Genomic DNA, 14,057 nt, shown 5'->3' with positions numbered 1-14,057 from the left:
CATAATAACTTTCTGGTCAACACCCTATGGTAAAACCCTCCGTCCGTCGGCATAATATGGATAAAAGCATTAAGTATGCTTAGTACACGGGCTATGATTGTTGTTGTTGTTGAGTTTATAAAGGTCTGCCCGCGCCCTATAATGGCTGCATTATGGCTTGACCCCGTCACATCCCCAAGTGTGATTTAAACAGAATTTTGAATCCAAAGGGGGAGTTTTACCCCCATCGGTTGATGGGATATTCGCCAAAGGAGTAATTTTGTACCCAAAATGCCGCGAGGGGCTATGATTAGGAACAATCTCAATATTTATATGAGCCACTACAGAAACAATTCCAGTAGCCAAACATTTACACATAAACCCCGTTTAATGGCACAGGGTAAACGCCAACGACATAGAACATAAAAAAACACAATCAAGAAACATGGAACAACAGCACAAACAACAAGTTCAAGTTCGTAATCACCGTCCCAAGATATCTGTCAAATCAGTGAATACGTTATACTTTCTCCGTGTGTCTGCATTAAACTGTTTTTAGGATGAAGTATGCTGTTTTATAAATGATAAAACATTATATTCAATATATTGCACCAAACAATTCGATTTATGTGCAGAATTTAAGATTGTTCATATCGATCTTATTTAACTTTGAGATTATCTAATGGTTAAACGTTCCATTGTATTCCTACGGGTGTATTTGATTTTACTTGATTGAACTAAATTTGGATAACTAAATTTGAAATATTTCCACGTTGAAGGTTGTTTCTGTTTTGTTTGTTGTTTATTTGGTCGATGAACGCATTTCGTAAATTTGTTTCCAACATTTCATGAAAATTGAAAGAGAGAGAGAGAGAGAGAGGGGGGGGGGGAGAGGGAGAGGGAGAGAGAGAGAGAGAAAAAGGGAGAGAGAGTTGCGAGGCGTAACACGCCTCTTTAAGAACAAGGAGGTCGAATAATCCACACATTTTATATTATTTATGTTGCCGTGTCTTTTGCCGTAGTTTACTCGAAAACATTCAGAAGACGAAGCTATTGTCCGAGACCTCCTGTATTCCATGTACAACTGAATATTTGCTAGGATAAATACCATTTACATTGAAAGAAGAGTTTTAATTTCTAGATAATTCCGGTAATGCATCTCTTAGTGTATTTTATTCTGCACCGGTATCGTAGATATCGCCTAAAACTCTATAAATGCTTACTAAACAATGGTTCCCGTACGTACGTATTGTGCTACCTCTTGCAGCGCCCTTGTTTAAAGATATGTTAGTATGTAACTTTCTATTTACATTACCGCTCTACATTTGTCTTAAATTTCGTAGTTGATACCAGGCCAAATGCTAAATCCTCGTGTAGTAATCAAATTCTATAGCATCGCTATAAAAGCTAGCACAATAGCGATTCCTATTACTGCTATATGAAATTTTCCAGTAGCACTAACATCATTATATTGTTAGCATTAATAACTTTCATATGTGGAATATTTCCAAAAGACGTCGATGATGGTATTTCCGAATAAACATTATATAACATGTGCGTGTACAGAAATAGACTTCATGTGCCGTTATTGTTCTTGATTGTGTTTATGGCCATACTGTGTTGTCCGTTAAACTCGACGGCTTCTTTCATCGTTTGGCCCGGGGCACTGTTGTCTATTCTGGTTCCTTTGACATCTGGTTTATAAATTTATATTATTGATAGCATGTTTACAGTTCTAATGTTTGTCTTTCAAATGATTCACTTTAGAGAAGCTTGTATTTGTACTTGACTAGATTTCTAGGCGTACATTGACTTAATATTATGTTCCTGACTGGGAAAAATCACTTTTTTATGTTTGGAACAGAAAAATTGTGCCTTTGTAGTATTAATTTCTAGGAAAAGGATCCTTAGATTTAAAGCATGAATATATTACACTTGTCTACATCCAAACTGTTTTTGACAACAAAGGGAAGTGTGCAACAGCACTGGCGATAAAGATCACTTTTTTTCAAGGAATATAAAGTCATATTCAAATTATACAATATTCCTGAAAGAAGTAAACAAAATAATATACAATGCTCAAAAAAGAATTACACTCAAACTTAAAATAATACACAGTAGTCTGAACATTGAAAAAATACACTAAATTGTAAAGATAGAAAATAACACTGTAGTCTTAAAATTGAAAATTACAAAATAGCAAACTACTCTATGATCTAAAATAGAATAGTACACTAAGGTCTAAAAATAGAATAAAAAAAACAATGTGGTCCAATTTTGTAATATCATAAATGTAGGTGAGCGCTCTTTTAGTTGATATACCATTCCTAGCGGGAGTAATTTTGTACACACATGTTATAAATATATATTCATTTAATATTGCTTTTATGGCATATTTGATAAGTAAATGTTCCATTACTTTATTTAATTCATAGCTTTAATACAGATGTATTCGTATACAGTTCGCTAGCTTAAAAAGAACAAAAGTGTGCACTGTCTGTGCCATTATTTTTTAACGTTCGTGGAATAGGCAAACAATTAGATATTTGGTATATACTTGCTTCGTATTTTTATGAAATAGGAATTTATGTTTTGGTGTCAAGGCATACGAGGAAACATGTCGTTAAAATATTATACTGAACGAAAGTGCATTAAGGTTGTTGTTGTTTTTTAATTTATATATAGTGTGAAAAGGCTGCATTTAAATTTCTACATAAATATGATATTTAAAGAAGCGAAATGTCTGAAATAGATTCTGATACCAATTAATTATTGTCTTTTGATTCAATAAAAGCAAGTTAAAAGAAGTTTGTGAATACACAATTTTACATCCCGTTGACATCGTATAGAATGGGAATAACTGTTAAATTATAAATTCTACTGTATAGCATCCCGTGGGGGATATTAATTTGTTTTTAATTTAATAAATACATTGTAATATGACATTTTTGTAATATTTTCACAATGCTACACCTTTTCGCTTTCAATTGACTTTATATTTGCTATTCGAGAGTTCATACATTATCTTCTTCAAACTGAACTCTAGTCGTAAATAAAGATGAACGGATTTGGCTATGTAAATATGGCAGTGGGAATGACATGTTTTATTTTCAATTTATGTTAATATAACATTCAGTATCATTTCTAATAGTGTTCTTTATTTAACATATTTTTTACGATTAAACGCATTTCATTTTTAACGTGCACATTCCAAATGGAGGAAATTAAATAGTACAAACTACTTATCATTTATACAGGATCATATTGGATATTTTCTTAAGTTTAACGCGCTTTCAAGGTGTTTAACATAATAAAATCGTAATCAAAATGCAAACATGTGAACGCCTAATTCAAATGGAATCCTTACGAGAAAAAACAATATTTAATATTAAGTTGTTTAAATTAAGAACGAAATCATTTAATAGCACGTGCGTGAACGAATTAATTGTAATTGGATACATATAGAAAATAACTAAAAATTGAAATTAAGAAATCAATTTATATGTGAACGTATCAATTGACATGGAATACTTACTTCCAACGTTTATTTTTCTGTGTGTCATAACAATCGCATCGTCGGCGTCACACTTTGGACAGTGGGTATGTTCATTTTATCTTATTTTTTGCTTTTTTCACTCCCACTTTTGTCCGTTAATGAATTGAAAGGATAACTTATTCAGTTGGGAATAGGAACAGAACTCTTTTTCCTTGCAAAACTTACAAATGTTGATTTCTGTCTTTTGTCTTAATTAAAAATATTGTTTAGTATGTGTGTGCCATTGTGTCAGTGTGTGTGTCTCTCGTTTGAGCGGTTCTGACCCTTACCTGTGTCTCCAGTCATGGTTTTTATTAGATACTTGGCTTGCCCCGTAGTTACTATTGTTTTTTAAGTAGGATCACAATAACTTTTATTTTTTAAATGAATATTAGAGGAGCCATGTAGTGATACACCACTAAAATTGCAATGGACAAGGCAAAGTCTGAATGCTTTCTTGATTAAAATACCAAATGACTTTGAATACAAGAGAGTTGAAGTTCAATATTACACAGTCATATGCATTCTGAGAAAATATTACGAAGCATACAATTTAACTACCGGACAACCACTGTTATGTGAAATCAAGTGAATGTTCCGTATTAAAATTTGGAGAAATTGAAATAATAGAGGGGAGACTTTAAATTGTGCATACGGTGTATCAATTACACACCTATCATTGTTGAATAGTCTTTCTACAGCTTTACGCGCTGTGTTAAACATTGTAAATCTCGTAATCAGAATGCAAACATGTGAAAGGATTAAATGAATTGAAATCGTTTCTAGCAATTAAAGACGTTTAGGTGTTTAAATTACAAACGATGTAATAACCAAAGAGATGGTATGTGAGCGTATCATTGAAATGAAATACATACTCGAAAAAAAATAGGTTTAAAGGTATGCGACAATTAATACGCGATCGAATGGATTGAAATGGAATACGTATTATCAACGTGTATTATGACAATTGCATCGTCGCATGTTGGACAGTGGATATTTTCTTGTGTATATGTTTTTGCTGCATTTCCATCCCTGTTTTGTTCTTTTATGCATTTGAAGGGTTAATAATTTAAAGTAGGGAATATGAGCAGAAATATATTTTCTTGCAATTCTTATTTATTCTATCTCGTATCTTAATAGGAGATTCAGTATGTGGTGGTTTGTGAAATTGCGTGTCTTGCATCATATTATGACTGTATGGCCTTGACCATGAGCCTCTATGTAGCATTTTTGTTAAATACTTTGGCTATTTGGGCTTGTCCTTGTAGTTCCTTATCGAAAGGCAAACGCATTCAACATTGATTTCTTATTAATTAATTATATTTTAAGGTAAATTATACAATATGTTTTACAGAAATTTTCAACATATTTTAATTGAAGTGTAAAATTTGGAATTGTTATATTTCTTATAAAACTAGTTCTTTAAAACGAAGTTTCCATTTTTAAAACTTAACTTTCCATTTTTAAAACTTAGGTTTCCATATTTTAATTGTAGAATATACAATTAGCATAACACTTACTTCGAATGAAATATAAGCTAAGTAAATTGTAAACTTTAAGGAAAGAGTAAAATTTTAACTTCATATGCTTCTGTAATTTGGCCCCTGTAGTGGTTGGTATTCAACTTACATTACAAGGCGAATTTTAAACCCTTCCTTGATCAGTCAATCATAGGACTCTGAACAAAAGAGCATGGAGATATTACACAAGTCTTCTCGCCTTCAATCCCAATCATTCAGTGGTTAAATCATTTGAAACAGGATATAGTTTAACAGACAACCACTGCTGTCTGAAATAAAGTTAATGTTCCGTATAAAAATTGGAGGAAATTGTAAAAAAATCGACGGAAAAGTTAAAGTTGTGCAAAAAAAACTAATAAAGTATACACCTAGTATTATCAATTAATGGATAATCTTTCAAAACTGAAAACTATTAGGTGTGCACTATTTGAATTATCGCTATTAAAATGCAATTATGTGTAGCGCTTAATTCAAATGGAATAATTATTAGATAAAAAGTGACCGTTAGGTGTTTAAAACTACAAATGACATAATCTATGAGCAATTATTTGAACGTTTAAATTAAAATGGAATACTTACTATTAACGGTTGCTTGTCTGTGTTTTATAACAATCACATCTTCGGTGGCACACTTCGGAGAGTGGGTATGTTCATTTATTTTTTTTATTTTTTTTCATTTCCAAGAAAGTTTGTATTTTGTCAATATCCTAACTTATGTAAATATTCGTGTTTATGTTTTTTTTAAAGTTATCTAAATGAATAAGTCGGCAGGCCTGGTGGAGTCTGTTGTTTGCATTTTATTATTGGAAGATTGAATAGTGTTTGTTGGAACTATACACATACAGTATGAAAGATTGAGCCTTCGGAAGCTTGATAATGGAATTTAATCTGGGTCTGTTTGTAAATATTGTCAGTGCCCCCTGGCCCTCTCTGGTGGAAAGGTAATCTGTTTTCAAGAATTCTGAGGTAAAATTAAAACCAACGATACCGCATACCGGAAAATAAAACAAACTTTTTTAAAGCAGAAAACAAGATAAAACAATCTTCTACTATGCAGAACTTAATATGATACTAACCTTTTACATGCTGGATATAATATAAAACAAACTTCTAGCATGCAGTATAGCATATGAAACAAACAGCTATCATGCAGTATTATCTTATATATTTGTTGTTGTTTTTTATTTCGATGATATACGTATAGCAACTATAGAATAATTATATATAAGAAATGCCTAGTTTTCCTTATGATCTATAGAAATATACTTTGACCTTTAGAACATCAAAGACGTTCTAAATTAAAATGAAGATATTAGAAAGAATAATGAAGGGAACATTCTATTATTCTACTATCTGAATTGTTTCTTCTTAATATTGACTCTCCGGTGACTGCATATTCAATAACGGTTTTGATTAGGATTGGAAAGAAAACTAGAGTATACGTAAACATGTGAATGCCTTTTTTCCTGTGACCTCCATGAACGTCTATTGACTTTTAGAACATCAGCGATATACTTATGAAGATTTGCTACAGCAAGATGTTAAGGAAAACATGTATTCAACTACTATCATTTAGACTTTAGTCAAAGCATATGCATGAATGCTTTTGTTAATGATTGGAAACTGCCATATATACAACATTACACATTTAAAAATAGTTCACTCAACATAATGAACTTTTTAGGATCACTTTGTTTTTCATCTTTATTCAATGAAACGTTATGTGGTAAGAAAAACTTAAATTCAAGGAACTGGTAGATTAGACATTTCGTATAAAAAGTGGCATGATAAAGCCATCGTGTATTCTCTCCCAATGCGCGTTTGCCGAATACTAACAAGCAGTCTCCTCATATAAGTAATGCATAATCAAATTAGATAGAACAGGATAAGCTTTTATTGCTTGATCATTGTATAAAAGAGAGACTTATGGAGACTTGTGGACACTCTGGCGAGTGGAGAGATCACGTATTATTCTCAAATACGTTTTATGATGTTGAAATACATTCAAAAGGAGCTGAACGAACTTTGATTTCTTGATAGTTCTGATTGACAATGTCTATGCATTTTGAATTTCTTCCAGTGCATTTAGGTGCAATATCGCCCCCGTTTTCGCCAAATAAATAATTTGCGTTGTACAATGACCTTCATACAATGAATAAATATAATGGGCTTGATTTTTTTTATCATTTTGTTCGTGAATGGCGGGTCTAGCAGCTCATGGATGTCTTGTATTGCTCACGTATAGTTCTCATATCAGTTATGCATAATGCAATGCCCTATATATAATTGAAATTCGTATATTAAGACAAGTCTGTGTGTTGATTCCTTGATCATTCTATTAGACGGAGAGACGTGGCGAATCATATTTCTACCAGTGCATGGAGGGCGATCAAATGTTGCACATGTAGCTCTTAATTATATGTTATGAGGAGTAAAATGCCATATCTACATAGAAGCAAGATAGTGAGGAACTGGCTTTTGACAATAAATTATAGAGGGGTTGGGGCGTAACACACCAGCGCATGGAAAGAGTCCAATATAATGTTCGTTATTGGAAAAATATTCAGAAAACAAACTGGATATTATTTAATACACTGACAACTTCTGGTAAAAGGAATAAAGATCCCTTAATTAAATTTTAACAATTTAACAAATGACAATCAATAGACTAAAGTTTTGTCCCTGAATGTTAAGTTTAATCTAACTTTATCAATAGAAAAATACATGAAGTCGTGCATGATACTTATTCATATCATTAATGGTTAGTCTTTCAAAACTAGAGCTGACATGCAAGGTGTTAAACATTGTGAAACGACATATTACACCGCAATTATGTAAATCGCTGAATTGAAATGGATTTCTTTATATTGAAATTCGTTTTGTGGTTTTTGTAAAAGTATCTTCGTCGACGTCACACACTGGGCAGTGGATATGCTAAGGTGTTGTTTCCATTCTGCAAAATGGCATATTGGTATTGAATACATTTTTTTCTGTAAAGGTTAAACTGATCAAGTAAATGAAAAATACTTCCTTAAAGAGTGGGTTTTGATTCTAAACTTTGTTATCCAAATATGACAAACTTTAAAATTATTTCATTAAATCACAGACAATAACGTGGAAACCCTTTTCTTGACCTATCCATTTTAAGAATGGATAACTTTATTTGAGGTAAGGAAATAAGTTTTCTTGCATAAGCGTTTACTTAAGGCGTTGTGCAAAAATCCATTTTGAGAATTCACCAAAAAAACTGTCAAGATTCATTATTATACATATTGTAACTCACAATGTCTTATAGTCACAATTTTATATCTCAATTTCATTATTCTGAATGAGGATACTCCATAGGTGAAGGCGTTTAATCAATTTGAGAGTAGTATCGCATTTTGTTACTTGAGTTATAGCCATAAAAATTGTAATCCTATTAAAGTACGTTTATTTCTGAATAATTGGATATTTATGCTATTTATATAAATAGTTATGCAAAAAGCTGCAGAAACAAGCCCAGTAGCAAAAAGTTTAAACATAAACCCGGTTTAATGGCACTGGGTAAACGCCAAAGAGATAGAACATAAAATCACAAAAAAGAAACATGGAAGAACAGCACAAAACTCCACAAACAGCACATCGCATACATACTATATATAAAAAAAACTAGGTATGTTCATCAAGGAATGTTAGGTACCGCTTTGGAACGGTCAGTAAAATGTAAATTTAATGGGGGTTTAAGCCAGTTTATGTGCACAAACCTCACTCTTACCCCCCAAACAATCCTTAATAAAGATAAACGCAAAAGGTAAATCTTATCAAAGTATGCATTAACCGATATACACCTTACATTAATATGTAATTATATTTACAATTTCCTGTTACCATTAAAAGAGCTAGTATTATCTGTTGAAAAATATAGAAAAGGAACTCCTGATGTCCAAACCATGTCCACGGCAACCAGTGTAGGATTTAAATTATAATAGCATTGGTAGATGCAACAGCTACGTCCACTTGGCTTCGTATAAAGGGGTATTACTATAAATTAACCAAAAGGCGCAGAAATTGAAAAAAACTTCTAATATGCTGTTCTTTTTAAAACGTTGGTATTTGAAGCAATAGCACACTTAAAAACGGATTTTCGCTTGTGATCTTTAGGAATATAAACTGCCCTTTAAAACATCAAAGATATGCTTATGTAGAGCATAGAAAAATTTAAATCGGGATCCCGTACGATAATGGTGGGGCAAAACACACCATGGAAATTGTCCAATGTTGCACACGTAATATCATCAAAACTGTGCGACAGAGTTGAAAGCCGACGGTTATTAGAAAAGAATTTTCGGAAAACGAAGATGATATAATTAAGAAATATTACACACCACTGAGGGTCATATGACATTATAAGGACCGGCCAGTCAGCCACCAAAGGTGTATATGGACCGATGCGTTAGCCGAAGTCCATTCACCTTCAGGGGTCAATCGTATGACGTCAGCGGTCCATATTTCATTTTTGACGAGGTCCGGACCGGCCAAAAATATAATATGGACCGCTGACGTCATAAAACTGGATTTTCATCAAAATACGGTGATATACGGACCAATCGAGATTATTTATATAAAGAAGGGACAAATTTGTGTGAGGTATAATATTCTAATATACAGAAAACGTGTGGTTAGCGGAATAAAAAACTCTTAATCAAGAATTAATATATTAAAGAATTGTCTAATTCAAATAGAATATAAGAAATATAAAGAAAGTTTAGTTTCTAAACATTAAAATTAAACGAAATTTAAAAAAACGAACTTTCACAATAGCTGGTGTCAAAACGTCGTGCAAAATATTTATTCATACCATTAATGGATAGTCTTGCAAAACACAGCTGTCATTTGAATGACTAACTTTGTGAAAATACATACTCAAACCTCAATTATGTTAGACGCTGAATTAAAATGGAATACTTAATAATAAAATTCAATATTGTGTGTTTTGTAGAATTTGTTCTAAAGATAAGTAAAAGAAAAGTCATAGTACATTTTACTGTATTAATATATATATATATGCCAATGCTTACTACTTAAGTATTCTTTTCAGATTATTATGTTTTTGTCATTACCCAGAAAATGCGTAATCGTCCTTCGGAAGTCCGTATATTTGTGCATTATTGCTTATGTCATTTATTTAGAAGCAATAAAATAGTAATTTAAAATTTTATTGCTTCTATATTTAGCAAAAATGTTTAGAAACATGCATTGACCTTTAAAATATCAGAAGAATACGTATATCTGTCTTTGTTCAATCATTTAATTAGAAGCAATAATATCATGGCCTATATTTAGCTGAAGTCCTTATATATAAACCTTTGAGCATCAAGGGAATACTAAGGTTGACCTTAGAATGATGAGAACAATAAAATGCATCCAATTTCTACTAGTGCGGTGCGTTTTAATATTCCCTTTCAGGTGACTGCAAATGGTTTTCATTGGGGATTGAGAAAATGTTACCAAAGTATGTTGGAAATTAGCTATTAAATAAAACTTAAACTTTACTAACTCTTTAGCGCAAGAGGAGATATATTAACTATTGGAAATTGAATATCATTGAAGTTCAAAAGTTCTATTTAATGTATGCGCGTTTTGCTTTGATATTTCATTCATTTTTTGTATTAAATACCATAAACAATTTTATCTGAATCATATCATAAGTGGCGATAAACTATATATACGAGCATACATTATTCATAAGAGTAATACAATGTCTTACTTCCATATTAATAAAGATTTATTACCTACTTTTACGTTATTAGGCATTATGGGTGCTTCAAATAGAATCACCCATTGCGTTGGGGAAAGCTGTTAGTACACTTTCACACTATTTTCGCTGTATAATTTGATGTTTAATAAACATGACTTCATTGTTTAACTGCATTTTATATGTTGCACTATATCGATCCCAAACCAGACCGTGTGAATATGTATTGAGTGATGGAACTGAAATTGTCGATATTTCAACAAGTGTTTTGTCCGTTCATGCTCTTAAATAGTTTATATCCGTCTCACCATATGTGGTGATGAGGTTTGGGGCATAATTTCTAATTTATTTTAATAACTAGCTTGATCACTTCAATTTCCATTATTTTGCTGTGTGTGGGCACGATATCTCGAAGGATCAAGATCGCATTAGCCACTGTTGAATTATGGCCCTTGATTTTCTTCAAAAGTGAAGCAACTTTGTTTTGTCCGCTCGAACGCTTGAATAATCTTCAGAATATATAAACGAAATATTATGTCAGTGCAAAAACTATTCAGATGATCTCAAATATCCTGGACTTATCGCTGTAAAGGAGTTTTAACTACTTATTGTGTTCATCTGGCCATAATGAATCTGGGCGTATGTGAGTTTAGTTAATGGTCACCAAGCCGGACAAGTGGGTTTGCTCCGGGTTCTCAGGCTTCCCCCAAAAGACAAGACCACACTCTCGCGCAAAATTGTGCCAACGAGAGTAACTTAGTACAAGTTATCATAACTTTCTTTACAATCGTTATAAAAACTAAACTGCTGTCTGCAAATGGAAAATAACGTTATGGTCTTAATTAGACCAAAAACTATACTAAGATCTAAAATTAGAAATTAAACTAAAGTCTTAAAATAGAAATTACTCTGTGGCCCATTTGTGTTATGTCATAAATGTAGGTGAGAGGTCTATTTTGCTATATCATCCCCAGCTGTTGTAACTTGGTAGATTCATATTCTAAATACATACATTAAATATGATTTGTATGGCATATATTATAAGTAAAGGTTCTAAGAGTTTTTAAAATGAGTTATACAGTTAATAAGCGTAAGAATATCAAAAGTGTTTACTATCTTAATGTGGTATATGTCACCAAATGTTTATGTCAAATGCCAGTATTTTTTAATATAAAAACGTTCATGGAATAAGCTATACATTACTCGACTTCTATAGAAGATATGTATAATAAAATCTACACGCTTCTTTTGCTTCGTATTTATATGGAATAGGAATTTATGTTTCGGGGTCAGAGCACTCGATAAACTTGTGGGTTAAAGATGTATGCTGAACAGAATTGCAAAAGATAATTATTAAATTAAAATAAATTATTGTGAGAACTGGTGAATTACTTTTCTACATGATGACAGTATTCAAACCAGAGAAATGCCTGAAAATGGTATTTATATGTGTTAACTAAAGTTAAAGACGTATGCCAACACGAAACGTTACACAGTATGGGACACTGCTACCGGGAATAAATTGACTGTTGAACTTTAAAATAATTTCTGTTAGATCCTAAATGAAATATACTTTTAAATACGATATGTTTATAATATGTTCTCAATGTGACACCTTTTCGCTAGCAATTGACTGTATATTTGCAATTTAAGAGTTCATAAACTTTCTTCTTAAAATGAACGCTAGTCGTACACAAACAGCGATGAACAGATTAGATTTGGCTTTGTAAATATGGTATCGGGATGTCATGTTTATTTCCAATTTATTTTAATATTACATTCAATATCTTTTTGTTGAGTACATGATTCATGATTTTATGGGGTTTTCTACTTTACGGTTCTCACTCTGTCATAAATTATGTACGGCTATGACATTTTGCAAACAGATGATGTTTTAGTTGTGTTTTTTTACTATAAGTTGATAATTTAAAGGTATCTAAATACCCAGCCTAGTCGAACCTTCCATGTTCGAATAGAAAGTTTTGCAAAAGTTGATAAATTCGCATTATTTGATATTAAAAGTTAATCATCATTGTGAAAATTACTAAAGAAAATTATTGCTAAAGCTAAAATGTACTTACTGGTTGAGAAGCAGTTTCCGACGGAAAGCAGTTTCCGACAAATCGCTTTTTCGCGTACTTTCTTTAGATCTTCATAGAAAAGGTACTGCAATTCATCTATATGATAACTAGGCAATCAAAAGTTGAAATTCTTACCGAGACACGTTACATACTTTTATTATTATCTAATGTTTAATGTTTATTTTTTATTTTGTACACAAACTTGCACGTGGGGGATCGTCACGCGCATCGTATTGCGCATGCGTGTGAACCTAATTTGCATATTTATGAATAGCTACAAGGTTTTCCTAAATTGATTTATACAAACGATGATATTGTGTACATATTTGTGAACACTGGTGTCATGCTTGTTTCGCACCCACATTCACTAAAATGTATACCAACACAAGTTTCTATCAGAAATGAATCATAATATCATTGGTATTCAGTGTCTGCCTGATTTCGAGTATGAATTGACTGTCGTAAATTTTAAAGTTTAAATTGTTTGTAAATGCTGAAGAATGAAATAAATATTCTCTTATTATATTAAGTATATTTAATAAACAGATAATAAAAGCACACAATAGGCACCTTAAATCTGCCCCGCATTCGATTTGTCGGAAACTGCTTCTCATCACAAGCTAATCAGAACAATGTAAGTACCCTCTTTGCGCCCCTATTAGATACACTATATGTGACGTCACACATGTGAAAAATATATCAACAATAGCAGCTTGAGCTGTAGTTATCTAAATTGTGAACAATTTTAGTAGGTATTTAACCACGTATAAATAATTCAATAAAAACGTATAAAAACTGTCGGAAACTGCTTCTCAACCAGTAGATTTCATTTAAAAAAATGTTCAAATTTTCAAATTTTATTCCAGAATTGTTTCTCTTTTAAATATTTGGAATTGTGTTTATGACCGACTTTTAAAACAAGTAAAGCATATAAGAGTTTGAATACTGTTTTGCTTTAATGTGGGATATGAGCTGAAAGTTTGATTTGTGGAATGTGGGAAGAACCAGGAGGTCCAATAATGTACGAACATTTTCTCGTACTAATTCTAATGCTTATAGCGGAAATATTATAAAAATTATATACTTTTACAGACAACATCTGCTGTGCGAAATTAAGTTAAAAAAGATGTGCATTCAATTGAAAGAAACGGAAAAAAAATCAAAATTATAGAGGGACATTTAAGTTATGCATACTACTTATCAGC

At 31.9% G+C, this 14,057-nt stretch overlaps 1 protein-coding gene across 11 annotated transcripts in view; it reads left to right on the top strand.

Moving 5' to 3' along the window:
* Positions 1-14,057, top strand: part of LOC128223923 (CCN family member 1-like) — a 301,846-nt gene that overhangs the window by 253,500 nt on the left and 34,289 nt on the right. Inside the window, exon 1 of one of the 11 annotated variants that reach the window (XM_052933405.1) lies at positions 4,313-4,355. The exons of 9 other annotated variants lie outside the window; for them this stretch is intronic. In XM_052933405.1, coding sequence (XP_052789365.1) covers positions 4,353-4,355 — 3 coding nt within the window. In that variant the 5' untranslated portion in view covers positions 4,313-4,352. Of the gene's footprint in view, positions 1-4,312; positions 4,356-5,356; positions 5,679-14,057 lie in introns of those variants that run through there. One more of the 11 variants, XM_052933401.1, reaches the window with a different exon arrangement.

This window comes from Mya arenaria, chromosome 17 (genome assembly GCF_026914265.1).
Source record: "Mya arenaria isolate MELC-2E11 chromosome 17, ASM2691426v1".
NCBI lineage: Eukaryota > Metazoa > Mollusca > Bivalvia > Myida > Myidae > Mya > Mya arenaria.
The sequence above is the reverse complement of the archived record's forward strand: the minus strand, read 5'-3'. Positions and strand labels throughout refer to the sequence as shown.